Raw genomic sequence first — 18,859 nt, forward strand, 5'->3', positions numbered from 1 at the left:
CCTTTTCATCTACTTGCATTTGCATGCTTTCGAACTGCAAGGTTGGCAGGAGCTGGGATGGAGCAACAGGGACTCACCCCGTTGTGCAGATTTGAACCAGCGACCTTTCGATCAACCAGCCCAGCAGCACAGTGGTTTAAACCGCTGCGCCACGAAACATCCATGGCGGAACCTAAATCTTTCTGCATGCAAGGCAGGCGTTCCACAGCTGGCTGTGCCACAAGCCTCAATGAGTCCAGGAACCCACCGAGCTGTGATTTCTCTCCCGTGCAACAACTCCGAGCGGTCAGAGCACCTGCGGCAGCTCCTAGTGAGGTGAGAAGATGCCACATCTTTGTGGCTTTTCAGTGGCCGCAAGGCTCTCGAGAACCTGCAAATACTTAAGAGGACCAATTGAAAAGGGCGTCTCTGATAGCAAATTGTGGATCAGGCCCTAGTTTCCGAAAGGCACAATCCAATTCATGTTTGGGCAGAAAAAAGCCCTACAGCTCCCAGCATGTTGGCTGGGAAATGCTGGGAGATGTAGAGCTTTTTCCTGGGTAAATATGTAACAGAATACAACTAAAAGAATCTCTGAAAAAGCATTGTAGTACACAGTTTTTCTTCACTGGTATTTAATATTGCTTTCCTTGAATTGTACAGGGGTTTTAAAAAATGTAATATAAATGTCTTTAACTCTGACAAATGCTGTTCCTTTGTACTGTCAAATAATGTGTTCTTATTGCAAGCTACACCAAGCCTTAAAGCATTGGGGTGGGGTATAAATGTAGGCATCAGATTATTCTTATTAAATTAAAAATCCTTTCTGAAGAGTTCCAGAGTCAGATTTTGAACATTTCCAAAATATCTCACAATGTGCACATTCTCATTTTGGGCTGCTAGTTTGTGTTCCACTTAGACCCAATCATTCCTGCACTTATGAAGCTACTAGGCCAGGGCTAAAGGCATGCCAGCATTTGTCAGTTATAACAGATGTGCTTCTATGGATACAACCTCAAAAGTCTCAGTCTTGCACAAGCTTAGACATAATGGGAGTTGCTAGGTGTCTGCATGAAGTTTCTGTACTTACAGCCAGACCTGTATTTCTGTTTCCTTGCTTGCCCCACCACACTAGACCTCTCCCCATGTCGCCCTCTGTGCGCGCCTGTACCGGGCCAGGTACCTTGCAATAGACCTCCATTCATGGGAAAGACTGCAGTTCACGGATGGAGCAGTGTGTATGGAAGATCCCCATTCAATCCATCGCATCTCTGGGCAGGGCCGGGAAAGGCCTTGGAGAGTTACTGCTGCCCTTCAGGATAGAGACCAAAAGAGCTGTGCTGCATGACACAGAGGCCTACTTTGTCCAGCGATCTGCTCGTACTGCAGCCAACCAGATGCCTCTGGGAAGCCGACAAGCAGGATGTGGATGTAATAAGCACCTTCCCTTTAATACTCCCCAGCAATTGGCATTGAGAGTCGGGCTACCTATCCAGGTGCTTCCAGACAGGGTTTCTAACCTGCAATTGCCCTGCCTCAAACATGGCATTTTATGGGGGGAAGGTGCTGTTTTCCATCTCGTGTTTTCCTGCTTGGAGGAGATGTTTCTCTCCCTCTCATCATGCTAGAACCTTGGGTTATCCCGTGAATTTGTGGGAGATTCAAGATAGACAAAAGGAAGTCCTTCGTCATACAGCATATGCTTAAATTACAGAATTCCCTTCCACGGGATTTAGTGATGGCCACCAATTTGGATGGCATTGGACAAATTCATGGAGGAGGGGGCTATCGGTGGCTGTTAGTCTTGATGATGTATCGTGCTACCTCCAGGATGCCTGTGTACACCAGCTGCTGGGGAACATAGGCAGAGAGGTCCTGTCGCCCTCACATCCTGTGGGCCTCTGGCTGGCCACTGCATAAACAGACTGCTGGATGGGATGAACTTTTAGTCTGATCCAGCAGGGCTCTTTGTCACTCTTTTTTGCATCAAGGGGGAAAAAGAACCAATCGCTGCATGATACTTTTCAGCTGGTAGTGCCAGGAGCCATCCAACTGATTCAGCCAGGAGCTGGCAGCTCCTTTGGACAGGACCAGTCGTCATGGCCAGCCTTAGCCTTTCTGGCAGTGCTGAGCTAGATGGACCAGTGGCCCCACTCCAAGTTCAGAGCACATGGAGGCCTTCGCAAGCTCTCATCCAGCAGCCTGATCTGTCTCCTCTAGGCCCATCGCATGCCCACCAGGTGTGCTGCACAAGAAAGCCAACCTGGCTGGACAGGAGCAGGCTGTTGGGGACTTCGCACCGGGTGCAGGAGGGCTGGTTGCTGGGTTTGGCATAGCATGCTGCTCTCTGGCGCTGCGTCCTCATGGGAAAGGTCAGGTCAGGTCAGGAGGAGAGAGCACGCTGGAATGCCTGCAGTGACACAGCACGTGCGGAGGCCAAAATATACCTCTTTAAAAAAACAAGACATTTTAGATTTGCAAGGAACTGGCTGCATTTTGCAGTTGGGGGTCATATTTTATGTCCCAAGGATGGTCAGAGAGAGTAAAGGCTTTCCTGTTTACATATTATGCAAATCAATAAACATAACAAAAGCTACTTATTTTGCTTATGTTCTATTTGCATGACATATTTCCTTGTTTGTTTAATGCATACGCATCTTACAAAATATGTGGTTTTCAGACATGGAGATGGAGACGGGACATAGTTGGAAAAGAAAGTGAATGGTGATAAGGAAGGAAGGTCAAGTCCACTTTCAAAGCATAAATCTTCTGCTGTTTGAACATTGGAAAGGTGCAGATAACACCTTCATGTTTCCAGCTATTCCTAATCATGAGGGCTAGAAACCATTTTAATATAAGTGCAGAGCATATCATACATTCTGCACAAGATACTGCATTTGTGGAAGATGAAATAGTGTCTGTTGATGCTCTGGAACAGAGTTTGATTATAAAAATTTAGCCAGTATAGTGTGGATAGAAGGCTGGACTGAAGACTTAGGACATCTGGGTTCTAGTCCCTACTCATCCATGAAGTTCACAGGATTACTTTGGACCAGTGACTCCCTCTCAGTCTAATCTACTTCACAGGGTTGTTGTGAGGATGAAATGGAGGTATGTAACCCAATAAGGTGGGAAATAAATGCCTTGCAGTAATAATGTCATTCTGCGATTATCAAGACCAAACTAAGATGGAACCAGGAGTACCACTATGATATTTTTTCTTGTTTCCTTAGCTGCTTTTCTCACATCCTTTTAGTTCTGCAAACTGATGTTGCCAGACTCCCAAATTATGAATTAACATTATTTGAGGATTATTCCACTTTGCTAGTTTGCCAGTTTTTTTTTTTTCAAGATTTGGAGACTTGGCACTTCCAAAATTGATTGAGGAGAACTAATCAATTCTACAACAGACTCACTAGGTGACTGGATAGCACCTCAGTTTATCATGGAAGTTCCAGACCTACTTGAATGTCTCTGTGGAGAAAGGTCCTTGCTTTCTCTGGCAAGTTTCTAGCGTGTTCTGGTGGATTCTAACTACATAAGGTAAGTACAGATCAAGAAGTGATGTTTTTCCAGCACTGCATCAAGAGTTCTATGCTTGCTTCATAATGACTGCACTTGTTGAATATTGAACCTGTAAAGGCACCAGAGTGTGGCATCCTACAGTGTGGGGGGCCAGAAAGAGTGGAAAAGCAAGGAAACCTAATTTGGCTTAGCTGTTGGAAGGATCCCAGAACTTCAGCACCCTATATGGGCTTACCCAGAAGTCAGGCCCATGGAGTTCAGTGCAGCTTACAGATAAGCAGATATGGGGTTGCAGTCTTAATCAGTTAAGGGTGCAATCCTAAACTTGTTTCGGCTGGGGATGCTGGCAGTTGTAGACCTTTTTTATGGTACAGGATTGCACCCTATTTGGCCATTAGGTTTGAGCATACATTTGATCCTTTCTCATTTAACGCTCGAATGTTTTCCTTGTATTCTTTTACATATGGCGAAGCGGGTTATGAAGCACAACAGGACATGCCGCAATTTAATGTAGCATTGTATGCTATATATGCTATAATGTACCACAATGCTATACGTGTCTGCACAAAAGTAAGCTCCAGAGTTCTGCGGGATTTCCACGTGCGTGTGCACAGGATTTCCGCTTCAGTTCTTAACCTGACACTGAACTACCCTTTCGCACTCCCGTAACCGCGACCGTCCCAAGCCCTGCAAATGGGTCTGGCAAGGCGCCCGAAGGGGGGGAAATAGAAGAAAACCCAGTGCTGAAAGTTGCGGTGACCAGCAGAGGCCCCTCGATTTTGCTGGCGAGCCAAGAGGAAGCTGCTCTCTCTCCCTCCTCGACTCAGGAACATCCTGGCTGGAGGCCAGACGCGCCAGCGCCGTCCCGCCCGGAGCGCGAGTTGCTTCTCCGGCCGCGCTCCGAGTTCGGGGGGACGGGCTGGGGGGCGCCGAACTTCTCCGCCCGACCCAAGCGAGGACTGAGCCCCGCTGCCTTTGTCCCGCGCTCGCCGCTTCCCTTTGCTGGGGATCGGAGATGGGAGGAAGGCTCGGGCTTGGAATCCAGTGACTCGCCCCGGTCCGCCACCCCCATATCCTGGGTGAGTAAGTGAGGTGGGGCGAGCGAACGACGTCGCCCTGGTGCTTGCAGGGAAGCCTGGCGAGGAAGGGGAGGAGAGGGGGACTGTTTTCATGCAGCACGTGGAGGAAGAGGTGGTCTATCGACGGCTCACTCAGTGCCCGGGAGGGTAGAAAGGAAAGAGAATGCATGCTGCGGATTTGATCCGGATTCCCCCGCCCCCGCCGCCCCCGGATTAATGGAGACACGGGACTGCGGTAGCAGGCAAGCGTCGCCTCGCTCGGGGCGGGCCCCTTGCAGCTTTTCGGAGCTTCTCGGAGGGCAGTTCCCGTTATTTCCCCCGCCATTGCCTCTGGCTGCGAGGACTGCTGGGAGTTGTAGTCCAACCATGTCTGGAGGACCGCACAAGTCCAGCCCCGCCACAGCCAATGGGCCAGCAGCTGGGGGAGGGGGAGAGAAGAGGGGGAGGACAGTGCTTGCAATTCGGCTCGCAGAGCTGGTTGGGAAAAGCTGAGAATTGCAGGCCTTTTTCTGGTTTAACGTGCATAGGATTGCCCGGAAGGTGGAGATGCAGATTCATTGATCTCCTCTGTAAAATTGTGCTTCTGCTTGTGTGCTCACCATATGACCCTAAATCAGTATGCTAGCTTGACATTAGGGAGAAAACAAGTAAGCACTTCTTCATGCTAGTCCAACAAGTGACAGATTTGGTGGTGCTTCACTCACACAAGACCTGGCTAGCAAGTCCACTCAATGTGTAGCATTTATATGGAAGGTACCAATTTATTGCAGGACGTGTCCATAGAAGTATAGCTACTGTGGGCACGCTGAAGGTTTCCTTTGGCCAGGGGTGGTCAGAAAGTAGTTTCAGATCTACTAAAAGATCAGCAAGGATTTTCTGACTCTCACGTGTTTAGCAATAGCAGCAACAGAACCCCCACCCCCCATCCTAGTGATTGAAGAAACTTCATGCTTTTGTTTTCATCAGTCCTTTGCTACAACTGAGCTAATATGGGGCATTGGTTCAGATGAGCAGCAAGTCCCTAGTTCAGATCTTGGCTTGTTTGAGAACCCTGTGGTTGGCTTTAAGGCAAGGCCTTATGTTTCAGCCCCATCTGTAATGCTGTAAGGGTAGATGGAATTGCACTGACCTACCTTAAAAAGGTAAGATTTACTGAGACAATGTGAAAGGTACTTTTGAATACACAGAAAATGTGCTTTCTAAATGTTATTTATTATGTCTGCCTTTATCTGGTTGATGCTATGATTTCTGTCTTGTGTTTCCATTCAGCCACTGAAGTGAAAATGGAGGAGATTCCCCAGGGCGAAAGTCCTAAACAGGTGGAATTGCACAGGGCAACAGCAGGAGCATCCCAAATAAACATTTGCCAGGTAGAAGTGTCTGAAAGCCAGCAGGGTCCGGAAATGCAAAAGACCACACACTCAGAATTCAGAAAGCAGAAATCTGTACCTTCCTCTGGAGGATCCAAGCGGCCAGTTCAGCAAAGAAAGCGGATGTCAAAGAAACAGCATCCATGCCCTGACTGTGGGAAGGTGTTCAACCGAACCTCAGCCCTCAATGCTCACCGGAGAGTCCATACAGGTGAAAAGCCATACAAATGTGCAGAGTGTGGGAAGAACTTTAGCAAGAGTTCACACCTCATTGCTCATCGGAGAATCCACACAGGTGAAAGACCCTATACCTGCTTGACTTGTGGGAAAAGTTTCAATCATTCTTCCCATGTTATTACCCACCAGAGAACCCACACTGGGGAGAAACTCTATAAGTGTCTAGAGTGTGGCAAAAATTTCCGCTATAGCTCTGATCTCATCAGGCATCAGACTGAGCATGCAGGAGAAAAACCCTACCAGTGCTCTGACTGTGGGAAATGCTTCAACCGGAGCTCTAACCTTCTTATACACCAGAGAATACACACAGGAGAGAAACCCTATAAGTGCCTTGAATGTGGTAGAAGCTTCAGCTACAGCTCTGTCCTTGTAAGACACCAAAGAGTGCACACATCGGAAAAACCTTACAAATGCGCTGAGTGTGGGGAAGGTTTCCACGTGAATGCAAGTCTTCTTACACATCAGAGAGTACACACAGGAGAGAAACACTATTCATGTCCACAGTGTGGGAAAAGTTTCAGATGGATCTCTCATCTTAATAGGCACCAGAAGATACACACAGCAGAGAAACCTGTCTAAACACTTTAAATACTGGGAAAATTTCTGTGGGGATCAAGTATATATTTTATATTCTGGTTTTATAGTCTTCTCTGTTACCCACTTTCCTGTTAACACTTTTGCCTAATTTTATATTGTAAGGATTTTTTGGGTTGGGGCTTATCCATATTGTTGTCCTATAAAGCATATATAAGCCACATTGAGTGACCTTTTTGAATGAAATGATGGGGTATAAATTAAACCAATAAAATAAAAATAGGCATTCTATCAACAGTTTCCAGGGGGTAGCCCTATTGCTGTCTGCTGAAAAAAAGTCAGTGAAGAATCTTACGCCTTAAAAGACTAGCAAAGGAATTTCGAAAGGATATTCCCACATAAAAGCATTACAATTCATCAAGAAATTCAGTCCTACTAGAACTGTCTGAATAGAGACAATGCATCCCTGTGCCAATACAGGCGTTAATTAACTTAGCATAGCTAATTTGGCTGTGCCGTCAGCTATCACTGTTGCAATGCTGGATCATTGTCATTATTTTGTATACATGCAGGCTCTAATTCAATTTGTCACTACCTTTTGCATGCCATATTCCTCTGGTCTCACAGGTTACAATTCCACCTGCAAGATACATACCTGCAGTTCAGGATAATGCCTCATGCATTGGATGAGGTGGACTCCAGTGCATGAAAATGTTTCCCTTGGTCCTTAAGGAGTCACAATACCCTTTGATATTTTTAAATAGTAGCAATAACATGCTTAATTCCAGCAGCTGGCTTTTAATGGCTGAAGGCAGGACTGGGAGATAGAGATATGTATCCATGTTTTAAGCTTTTCAGTTGTTATTTTACAGTGGTTAGCTTCCTGAGCCTTCATGGCAATAGAAATTTGAATGACTGTGTTAGGTGCTATCTGCTCTTCTCTCCTCTGCATCTCATCCTGGCTGCTATAGTCATCCTTCTGCATTCTGCTCATCAGGAAAGAACAACACAATCTGGCACAATTATGAATATTCCTTCGCATGTCTCCCTTCGTATGCCTTCTTTCCAAAATGCTTGGAGCATCCTTACCAGCCACAGTGGAGGCATGGGGCATTTCTTTTCCAGCACCTGTGACTTGAGATTATTTAACTGGAGATGCCAGAGCCTAGGCATGGGTCATTAAGAGCACAATACTGTGCACGTTTAGGTAGTGAACAAAGGCCTACAATTCACAGCATGCCCCAGCCAACATACCTGGCTGGGACATGTTGGGAATGGTTGATCTTGCTTTGGTCTAAACTTGCATAGGATTGTGCGTCAGAGCATGCATTATGCCCTTAAGGGTCAGTTATTCTGTGCATGGCCCAGATGTGATGTCCGTCAAATCTTACCCTTTTATACTTTTGTGCCACTAAACTGATCTTGGTTCATTGCACTCTAGAAGACAGAGATGCCAGACCTCTCTCAGCCCAAGGACCAGATTGAATTTCTGAACTTTCACTTGAATGCTGCCCGGGGCCATGCACAAAAAAAACGATGAGGCCAGAATTTCCAGAGTGCCAGCCTACTTTTGCCTAAAGCTCTTACTGCCCATTACGAGGCCTTAGGAGTCCAGCTTTTTGAAATAGGGGGAAACTATGCAAAATCTGGAAAAGCATCAAACTACGGGGCTGGAGGGGAATGGGGAAGCAGGAAGCACCTGATAACACGGGAAGGTGTGTTGCTATCTGCAGAACTCAAGAAGTACAACTCCAGGAAGGTTGGGTCCCCCCCCCCCCCCGCCAGAGTTTAAACTAGCCCTGCAATCATGTTTAGAAGATTGCCATTCCTAAGTCTGAATTCAGAATGTTAGTTTAGGAGTGGAGAGTCATCATACTTTGAAATCTCATACCAGAGAGGGAAATCTCATACTCATCTCCATGGGCTAGTCTCTGACTATCTATTTACTTGACAGAGTTCATGCTTTCTATGTCCTGCCTTCAGGCACTGAAAACCCCCGTATAAAGGTAGCAGGGCAGCAAAAGACCCTGCCTGAGTTGCTTCCTGCAGATGAGCCACTCCTAGAGTTCTGTAGTGGGTTACATGGCTCTGTGAGTCACTCAGCATAATGCATCTCTCTCTCCCTCTCCCGGATGGACAACGATTGCAGAGAAAGATTCTTTTTTTAGGATACATCTGGTCTTGCATACATGTATCTTCCATGGTATGCAAAATCAAGTGGTGAAATGGGGGTTGTCAAGAAACAATACTTCTGTGTACATTTTTGTCAAAGGTTGCATATTCTGTATCCCTCCCTCCTGTGTCTGTCCTTTATTAGTTCTGTATTACTTAGGTTGACAACCCAGCTTTTCTCCATGATTGTTCCTGAGATGACATCCCTTGGATTTTCAGGTGGTCTCTTTGGGCCTAAATCTGCTTAGTTTCACCAAGCCTGCTGCATTATGTGCCTTCAGACCACACCTTTATAAACAAACAGAATCATAGTGATAGTCATGGTAGCACAATTCTGTGACATGCAGGCCAGCTGTGGTGTACACACTGAGAAGAATTAAATGGAAGAATGGCTTGACCATCACATTTTCAGTGCTCCCGTAGAACACTCCCTGCCAGTGGAAAATGAGCATCAAAAGAAAGTGAATCTTTTTTCCTAACATGCTGGTGTTTTGCTAGCAGTTAAGGTGTGTTTTTTGGCTTTAAACATGGAACCATCCAAAAATAGCATCTTTCACATACAATCTGAATGAACCTCTTAGGATTTGACCAGCATATGCTGTGCATAGACCAAGCCTCAAACTGTCTCTATCCAAATAGCACAATGGGATGATATAATGCAGAAAGGGGTGAAGGGACTGCATTAATTTCAGAGCATAGTTTTGAATGGTCCCCACCCATTTTCTTTAACGTAAAAAGCTCCCCGCCAATAGAAAACCAGTGCCACAAGCACAGGGCTGGCAAGTGCCATTTCTCCTGATGCCCAAGCTTTCTATGTTCAGGGATGCCTGCAAAATTCAGAAAGGGCTTTCCGGCGCCTGAAATCACAATGCCGCCGGCCCGTGCTTCCTCCGCGTGCATTAGGTAGACCCAGCCTACAAAACGTCGCGCGTGCGGTCCTGCACTTCCCGTCGCTGTTCAGATGCCAGAGAGCAAGCACGCCAAAGAGCGGGCCGGTCCTTCAAACTGGAAAGCGCCCCCTGGGAGGCCACGCCCAAGCTGGAAGTGTTTCTCGTGGTGCCGGCAGAGGGCTCCGCTCCTCGCTTCCCGGGAGGTCGATGCTCTTTCCCTGCGCTCCGCCAGGTTAGCGGGATGAACTTCCTGTAGTAAATAGAACTGCTGCCGCCGCCATCGCCGCCGCCGCCGCCGCCGCCGCCCGGGATGCGAGCCCGCTGACGGCGGCAGAGGCGTCAGACCAGCCAGGTCCCTGCCCCGAACCGCCACGGGCTGGGCGCCGATCTGGTGGATGCTCCTAAGAGGCGCAGGCTGCCCAGGTACCCGCGGAGCTCTGTGGGCTGAAGACAGGGAAGTCGCTGCGTGAAGCCCAGCCAGAAGACCTTCTTGCGAGCCGCCGCTTCCCCACCGGTCGGGGAGGTCTTGTGCCCGGTATTGACCAGGCCGATATGCTAGTGGGGCGTCGGGGGCACCTGCCCTCTGTTAAAATTTATGTATTTTAGATGAAGGATAACGCCCCCCCCCCTTCCCATATGCTGTCGCTTTCCTTCGTAGGAGTGCTGCTCCCGCCTTTGATCATTTGCTTCTTTTTCAGCTCGACAATATTCTTTCGGCCCAAATGAAAATTCCTGGCACTGAGTTCTGAAAGAACGGGCACTGATTATTATAGGGTACCAATGCCACGATTTTGGGTTTTCCAGCTTGTATTTTTATCTTTTGGCATTGATGCTATTATGATTTGGAGTAATAAAGTTTGGGTGACAAGCTGGGATGGGTTCAACCAGAAATGTTGTTTGGAGCATTGAATGGGGTTGGCAGTGTTGGCATCTCGAGGCTTACATAGAAGTGGCCCTCTGTGAATGAGGGTTGCTGATTGGCAAACCTGGCAGATCAGGGGTAGCCGGTCGGTCTGCATGAGGTGTGCGTGTGACTCCATCTGCATAGCCCCTGTTACACACATCCAGTCCTGACACACTCTCTCTCCAATAATTTATTTCAGTTATCATGCAAACATGTTTGATTATATTTTGTATGGATTTTGTCCAAACAGTTAATTCACGGTGCTTTGTTGTCCTCCTTAATTACTTCTTCCTACTGAATGGATGGGTCAGAACAGCCTTGACTTTTAGTTAGAGGTGCCTTCCAGCAAATCTACGCAGCTGTCGAGAGCTCGCTCTGTCTGATTGATGCCACAGCCACTGGCATCCCCAGGCATGGCCCCTGCAGTCATGCGTGGCTCACAGCCGCTTGAGAGAGGGCTTGTTTGCTGATCCCCAGCGGGGTGCAGCCCCCTTTGCATGCTGGACTCCTTGGCTTTAACTCATATGGACTACAAAACTTTGTGCTGGTTTGGGGGTCTGTCCCTAGTGGATGAAGGTATCACTGCAGGCTTCAACTAAATGCGCATATTAATTAGAATAAATTAATGTGTTTTAAAAACAAATAACCTGAGAAGCACAGCTGGTAGGGTCCCATTAGTAGGCATGCCCAATTTTGGGTGGCTAGGTTTCATAGTCCTAGTACCACAGCATTGTTGGATGGACAGCCCAACGAATGAACTTCCTCTTTTATTATTACAGGTTGTTGGGCACTGTGGTTGGAGAAGTGAAAAATGAGGAATGCTCTGGTTTTGAATTCTGGTTTCCCTTCCTTCCCCAACAGGTGATGGGATGGCAGCTGTGGAACAGACCTGTGTAAAAGAAGAGCCAGAGCATATGGAGAAGAAGGTGGCATCCACAGGAGGCTCCGAAGAGACAGTCTCCCCATGTTTCCAGCTGGAAGGAGAGAACAAGAGTCAGGATGCACCAGAGAAGCAAGTAAAAAGCACCTCTCACAAAATGCAAGGCAAAACTGCTCAACATGAGGAGGGGAGCTTAAAAAATCTGAACCAAATTGTTATCCAGCAATTGATCCACATTGGAGAAAGTAAGATCCAACACAATACACGAGGGGAGAGCTTCCACCAGAATGCAAGCCTGAGCAAGCCTCAGATTGTCCACTTAGGAGACAAACCGTATCTGTGCATTATCTGTGAGAAAACCTTCCGCAACCACTCGGGTCTTATGGTACATCAGAGAATACACACAGGAGAGAAACCATATAAATGCCCTGATTGTGAGAAGAGCTTCAACCAGCGATCACACTTGACCTCTCACCGTGGGACCCACACAGGAGAGAAGCCTTTTAAATGCTTTGACTGTGGTAAAAGCTTCAGCTACAACTCTGGGCTGATAATACACCAGCGGATTCACACTGGGGAGAAACCCTACAAATGCTTCAACTGTGAGAAAAGCTTCAGTCAAAAATCACACCTGCTTTCACATCAGAGGACTCATGTGGGAGAGAAATCTTTTAAATGCCCCGACTGTGGGAAGAGCTTCAGTTATAACTCTGGTCTTGTTATACACCAAAGAATTCACACAGGGGAAAAGCCGTATAAGTGCTCAGACTGTGGGAAGAGCTTCAATCAGCGCTCACACCTTGTCTCCCACCAAGGCATTCACACAGGGCAGAAGCCATATACATGCAAGGAATGTGGGAAGAGCTTTAGCTTCAACTCTGGGCTTGCTATACACCAGCGGCTTCATACGGGAGAGAAACCTTATAAATGTTCCAACTGTGGCAAAAGTTTCAATCAGAAATCACACCTTATCTCACACCAGAGAGTCCACACTGGGCAAAAATCCTGACTGCCTGAAAGCAATTATCTAGGAGACTGTTTGTAATATAATTCCACTTCCAAAGAGTATAGAACAATGTGCTCTAACCAGTAACTTGTAGGTAACATTGCATCAGCAGTATTTTCTGACCACTGTGATTTGGAGCAGTGAGTGTGTTTTAGAATTTTAAAGGTGAATTTATACACGTGTATTCAATAGTTGATGAGTTGTAGAAAAAGGGCAACAATGGAAGACTGAAAAAAAAATAAGGTGTGTACGCATGACAGTGCTTTTTGCAAAAAAAGAAAAAAGTGATGCTACAGTTACATAGAAACAGAGCAAGTCAGAAGGGGTCTCCCAAGCCATCTAGTCTGACCCCTAGCTCCAGCCGGCTCTGCTCATGACATGTCTACATGTGCATGTCCAGCCTATCCTTGAATACCCTCACCAATGGGGCTTCAACCAGCTCCAGTGGAAGCCCATTCCATACCCTTGGGGTCCTAACTATGAGGAAGTACTTCCTGGCATCCAAATGGAACCTTGGTTCCTTGAGCTTGGCTCCATTGGAGCATGTCCTGTCTTCCTCTGCAGAGGAGAACAGGTGTCTACCCGCCTCTGTGTGACACACCTCATGTACCTATATGTCGCCAACAGATGCCCTTGGAGTCTTCTCCAGGCTCCCTCAGTCTCACCTCATACAGCTTTCCCTGCAATCCAGCCTTCATCCTTGTGGCCCTATGCTGCACTGACTCTAACCTGACTATATCCTTCCTGTAATGTGGAGCTCAGAACTAAACACAATACTCCAGTTGCGGGTGCACCAGAGTCGTATAGAGTGACAGTAATACCTCTCTCGATCTAGAAGCCATGCAGTTCTTTAGTATTCATCTTCATTTGTAGGAGGGAAACAATCTCCAGACTTTAAAACTTAAAGGGTAAAGGATCTATTGATCAACTAGAGAAAGGTACTTAAAACTCCCATTAAAGTCTTAAATTAATCCTTCAGTGTATATGTCTTAGCTTGTGCAGAATCTTAAGCCTTCCTCACCAAGTTGTCTCCAAGTGCAGACTGTATGGGTGGAGGGAGAGAGTGTTCACATCTAGTGGCCTCCTCCTGGTGTTGTTTGCCCCAAAGGAATCCCATTTTTACACATGTTTGTGTATTTTTGGCATGCTCCTGGGAAGGCGTCAGGAGCAACTAACATGCAGTCAGTAAATCAAAACACTTTCTGCCCACAGGCTTACAGTCTAAAATGACATGAAACATCAGCAATCAGAAGGGAAGAGGAAACAATTAAGTATCTTTTTGCATGGCTGGTGGAATGGCCCTGCGGCTCCCTTTCCCCTGTGCAGCAGCTGGAGCGGCTGCTGGTGACAACAGGGCAGGCCAGTTCAGCTGGTAATGCAGAACACAGGCTGAGCAGGCTCTTCCTGGATGCCACACTGAATGAAGTGCTGGGGGTGAGGGGGCTGGTTTGACCCCAACACTGTGGGTCAAATCACAAGGCAAAACCGTGCCACTCTTGCTCCATATCTTCAGTGCATGCTCAGAACCATCATGATAAACAGGGCTCGTTTAATTCAGGACTACTATAAGCAGAATATATTCTGGTGTTAAGGACCACTGCCCAGGTTAGATTATTGCAACACGCTCTGTGTGAGTCTGCCTCTGACAAGGGTTTGGAAACTCTGCTTGGCAGCCAGGGCTGCTGGGTCTGGAGCCCACCTTTCCAGAGCATACAACTTCATGCTCTATTTTCCTTATACAAGTTGTTTCTGAGCATAATTCAAAGCCCTGGTTATTACCCACAAAGCTGGACTGAGCTATATGAAGGACCACCTTCTCCCTCATTAGAATTGCCCATTCACTGTGGTTATCACTGGATGCTCGGCTGTGTGTCCTGATGAAGTCAGAGGGCCAGCTGGCTGAGATGTGGGCCAGGGCCTTTTCAGAGGCTGTGTCAAGAGGCTCAGTTGGCCCCCATTAGCTGATATTTTTTGATGCCTTGGCCTTTTGTCAAAAACATTTTGTTCAAAGATCATTAGTTTAGTCTTATCTGGCACCTCCTCCATGATTTTTTTTTTTACCTGCACATATGACGTCTGGTTTATAGCTTAGTTTCTCTTGTTTTGTGGATTGTCTGTTCTTTTAACTGATATTGTAAACTGCTCTGAGACCCCTGTAAAGCAGAATATAAATGTTTTTATGAGTGAAAATCGAAATTATTACCACCATTCCGTCGGCCATTACTGGAAAATCCAGCCTATGGAGACTCTGCATCAGCCCAGACAAACTTGAGTCCCTTCCTGCAGTTCTGCCGCTGGGCTGGAGGCCAAGGCTGAGGAGTGGTAAGACTGGAGGTGGCAACAGGATTCACTTGTGTTGCCGCCTCTCTCAATATATACAATGTTTATATTAGTGTATAGGAAAGTCCTGTAGTCTGCACATTGGATTGTATGTAGATGGTTGCATTACGGTACCTTAAATATAGTCACAGCCTGTAATGGTCCTGCCTGCTTGGAATAGGTGAGATGTAGGCAGTGACCGATCTTGCTTTTGCATATTATCACTGTTGCATAGATATCCTGTATTGGTTGGAGCCTTGAATTTTTATCTCTTCCCACCCTGAGGCTAATCTTCACAGCTATAACATCAAGTGGGACAAACTGCATGTGTGAATGAATGAATCTTCACTGTTCCAACAGTGCAGTAGAGGTCTTTTTGTATTACACACATCCCCTCAAATATTAGGCCTTTTCAGTAGAGGCAGCTTATACATGCAAATGACAGACATCGTGTGATGTACAAATTGGCTCTAAATCTCAAGTTCCTTTTGTGTGACTGATGAAGCACAGTATATTATTGCTTCTTCAGAATTAACCCAGTCAACATCCTAGCCAGCTGAATGTTAACTTGATCAATATTATTGCTTCCTAGGCTAGGAGGGTTTTGTCTGTTCAGTATTAATGGCAACCATTAAGTGTTAAGGGAGTGCCCATACCTGCGGTCAAACTATGATTATTACCAGAGCTGAAAAAGGCCGAACTCCTAAGCACAAGAATGTCATTTTCAGTAGCCAACATCATGCACCAGCAAAGAGAAAAAGGTCAAAATACTTGGACAACATTATCATTTTTAAGTCATCTGGCTGATGATGTGCCTGGGATTATTCTGTTCATGGTCATTACTATTATTATGGAGGAAAATAAGGTTTGAGAGGAAGCCAAATGTAGAAATTTTTAAAAGATGTTTTAAAAACTATTCTGCTTAGGAGAATATTAAAATAGACTCAGCAGCTACTCTGACCTTACATTTTAAGACCTGGAAAATTAAAATATTTAAATTGACTTGTTCCCTAGAGGTTTTACCAAATGCACAAATGAGGACCTTGGATTTCTTGGTCAATAAAGACATTTTTATTCTACTTGTCCATTTGCTCTTATTGTGGTTAATTATACTCTAAGCTCCAGTCTGGCATCGAATTGGAGCAGTAGTCTCAGAAATAACAGAAAGAAGCATTATGGATTAAAAATACTCCATCTTCATAACTCTTTTCACTCTAAATCTGAACCATATCATTAATATTTCTAATCTATAATTTGAGATGTACTTTTGGTTACCTCCAAAACATATAGTAGAACTCTCTAATTCTAGCATTATAGTCATTAAGAGCATAATCCTATGCAAGTTTAGACAGAAAAAAATAGAAGTAAAATCCGTGAAACAGAAAATGAATCCTCCTGATTTCTTATGATTTTTGAAGGGTTCAACAAGTAAATCACAATCATACTGGGCTCTACAGGTGGTTTTTTTTTTTTTTTTTTTTTTTGCCTAAACCTGCATAGGATTGCACCTTAAAGACATAAAGCAATTTCGTAGCATCTGCTCCTATTAATGGGCATTTTTATTACTTGTGAGAAGTTAGCCTTAGCTGGACATTGTAGTCTAGGGTAAAACTACCACTAACACCAGATATGGAGGACCGTTCCTCGCCACTGGGCAATCCCTCCAATTTCTACAGCTGCCTTTATTTATGTATGTATTCATGTATTTATTTATATGCCATTCCATAGCCCAAAGGGCTCTCTGGGCAGCTTACAATACAACCGCAGAAGGAGCAATAAAATAACAGTTAAAGGGATAAAATCCATTAAAAGAATACAAAATCTGACAATTGTCAAGGAAATCACAACAGAGCACAGAGCAGTAGAAATTAATATTAAAACCATTAGCTACTAAAACACCTGATTGAATAAAAACCTCTTTACCTAGTGCCAGAAGGAGAGCAGTGACGGCACCAGGCGGGCCTCCCTGAAGAGGGTGCTCTTGAATGAGATGCAATCACAGAGAAGGCCCCTCTCCTTGCCATTTCCCCTAGCACTTTCTTGGAAGAGGACCCCTTCAGAGATCTTAGTGATCAGAAGGAATATATGGGGAGAGGCGCTCTTTCAGATTTCCTGGCCCCAGGCCATTTAGGGCTTTGTAAAATGATGTCAACACATTGAATTGGGCCTGAACTATAATGGGCAGCCAGTGTAGCTGACAGAGGACAGGTTTAATATGTTGCTGGGGGCAAGGCTTCATCAAAAGCCACACCACTCAGTTCTGAATTAGTTGACGTGTCCAGCCCATTTTCAAAGTCAGCCCCACGTAAAGCGCGTTACAGTAATCCAGACCAGAGGTTACCTGGGCATGGATAACTGTGGCATGACACCACTCATTCGAGCTGGAGCATAGTCTCATAGTCCACCTGAGAAACAAGGGACAACTCAGGGTCCAGGAGCACCCCCGAGCTATGAACCTTATTTATTTATTTATTTATTTATTTTTATTTTTCGATTTATATCCTGCCTTTTTCCTACAAGGGCTCAAGGCAGCTTACATCTCCTCCTCCATCTTATCCCCACAACAACAACCCTGTGAGGTAGGTTGGGCTGAGAGTCTGTGACTGGCTCAAGGTCACCCAGTTGGCTCCATGGCTGAGCGGGGACTCAAACCCGGGTCGTCCCGAGTCCCAGTCCCATGCTCTTAACCGCCGCCCCTTGCTGAAGCCTCGGGGCGGCTCACAACACAAAATAAAATACAATAAAATACAAAAATAACAATATAAAAATAACCTTGCAGTTATTAGTAGTCATTAAACTACACCTCTTTATTTAAAATACATCCTTTCCTTTCAGGTCATTAGGCATAAGACAAAAAAGTAAGAAACAATTTATATTTTAGTAATTATCCCTATAGCCCATTTTTCCCCCATTGTGGAACTCAAGGTGGTGTTGACCAAATGGTCTGTGTATGCCCAAAATACACAATGGGAGGAGGTTTTCTTTTAAAGGATTTTTTCTCAAGGATCATCAGCCACCAACAAACTGGCACACCTGAGCAGCCCTCAGCTGGCCCTTTTATACATCGATCATTAAAGGGTTCCACATAACACAGTTACTTTCCAGTGGTTACATAAATAAAAAAGTTACAATGGCATGCTCTTTCCCACTTGCATACCAAAGGAGGCTGGAGGCCTGGGTGCTTTACAGAGAAGCAGAGGAGGATGGGCTGGGCTGGTGTGAATTGCCCTTTGTTTGGGCTGCTGTTCTCTGGCAAGTGCCAAGAGGCTTTCTCTGGAATGGTGCCTGGTCAGTGGCAGCTACATTTCAGGGATGCCACATGTTAATTTCTAGCAAAGAGGGTTTTTCTCTGGCCAGGTTATGTGTCAATGATTTCCTGATTATACCTGTGTAAGCTGTAGCTATTGATCGGTACATCAGTGCCCTCCAGCTGTTTAGTCCCCACTCAGCCATCAAGCTCAGAGTGACTTTGGGTCAGTCTCAGTTGAACCAACCACACAGGCTGGTTGCTGTGAGGGTAGGAAGAAAATTATGTAAGCCAGCTTGAGTTCCTTGGAAGGAAATAGGTGGGGATCATTAAACAGCTTCTCCTTGCCTGCCTGCTTAACTCGCTTGTGGGCTGATGCTTTGTCACTGGGGCTGAGACATTTTGTTGCTGGGACTCCTTGCATTTAGAGAGCTTATAGATTTCAAGGACAAGCCATTTCTTGGAAAGTCAGGAAAATGTTTTGCTTTTGGGACTTCCTGCAACCAGGCAAAGTACACAGTGGCCCCAACAAATCCTTTCCTTTGCATCTTGTAGTACATGTTTTGTAGCTCACACTAATCTGCTTAGCCAACCTAGAAACATGGATGTAATGAGGGTTCAGCTGAAGTAAGATGCTGCTCTTAATTAGGGATGTTAAAGGCACAAGCCTATGCATGTTGAGACAGGAAAAAAGGTGGGAGGATCCTGAGAACTGTA

General features: G+C 45.8%; 1 protein-coding gene and 1 long non-coding RNA gene across 2 annotated transcripts; both read left to right on the top strand.

Annotated features, from left to right (window-relative positions):
* The first annotated feature begins 26 nt into the window (after nucleotides 1-26).
* LOC123034538 lies at nucleotides 27-2,573 on the top strand. Its single transcript, XR_006416787.1, has 2 exons — nucleotides 27-315; nucleotides 1,115-2,573. It is a non-coding gene; the product is annotated as an uncharacterized LOC123034538 (long non-coding RNA).
* Nucleotides 2,574-5,674: 3,101 nt separating this feature from the next.
* LOC123034402 (zinc finger protein 2-like) lies at nucleotides 5,675-12,877 on the top strand. Its single transcript, XM_044451727.1, has 3 exons — nucleotides 5,675-6,763; nucleotides 10,050-10,209; nucleotides 11,552-12,877. Exons 1-3 carry the CDS (start codon nucleotides 5,774-5,776, stop codon nucleotides 12,577-12,579), a joined length of 2,178 nt encoding a protein of 725 aa, XP_044307662.1. The 5' UTR covers nucleotides 5,675-5,773; the 3' UTR covers nucleotides 12,580-12,877.
* The last annotated feature ends 5,982 nt before the right edge of the window (nucleotides 12,878-18,859 follow it).

This window comes from Varanus komodoensis, unplaced genomic scaffold (genome assembly GCF_004798865.1).
Source record: "Varanus komodoensis strain SLA01 unplaced genomic scaffold, ASM479886v1 scaffold6_4, whole genome shotgun sequence".
NCBI lineage: Eukaryota > Metazoa > Chordata > Lepidosauria > Squamata > Varanidae > Varanus > Varanus komodoensis.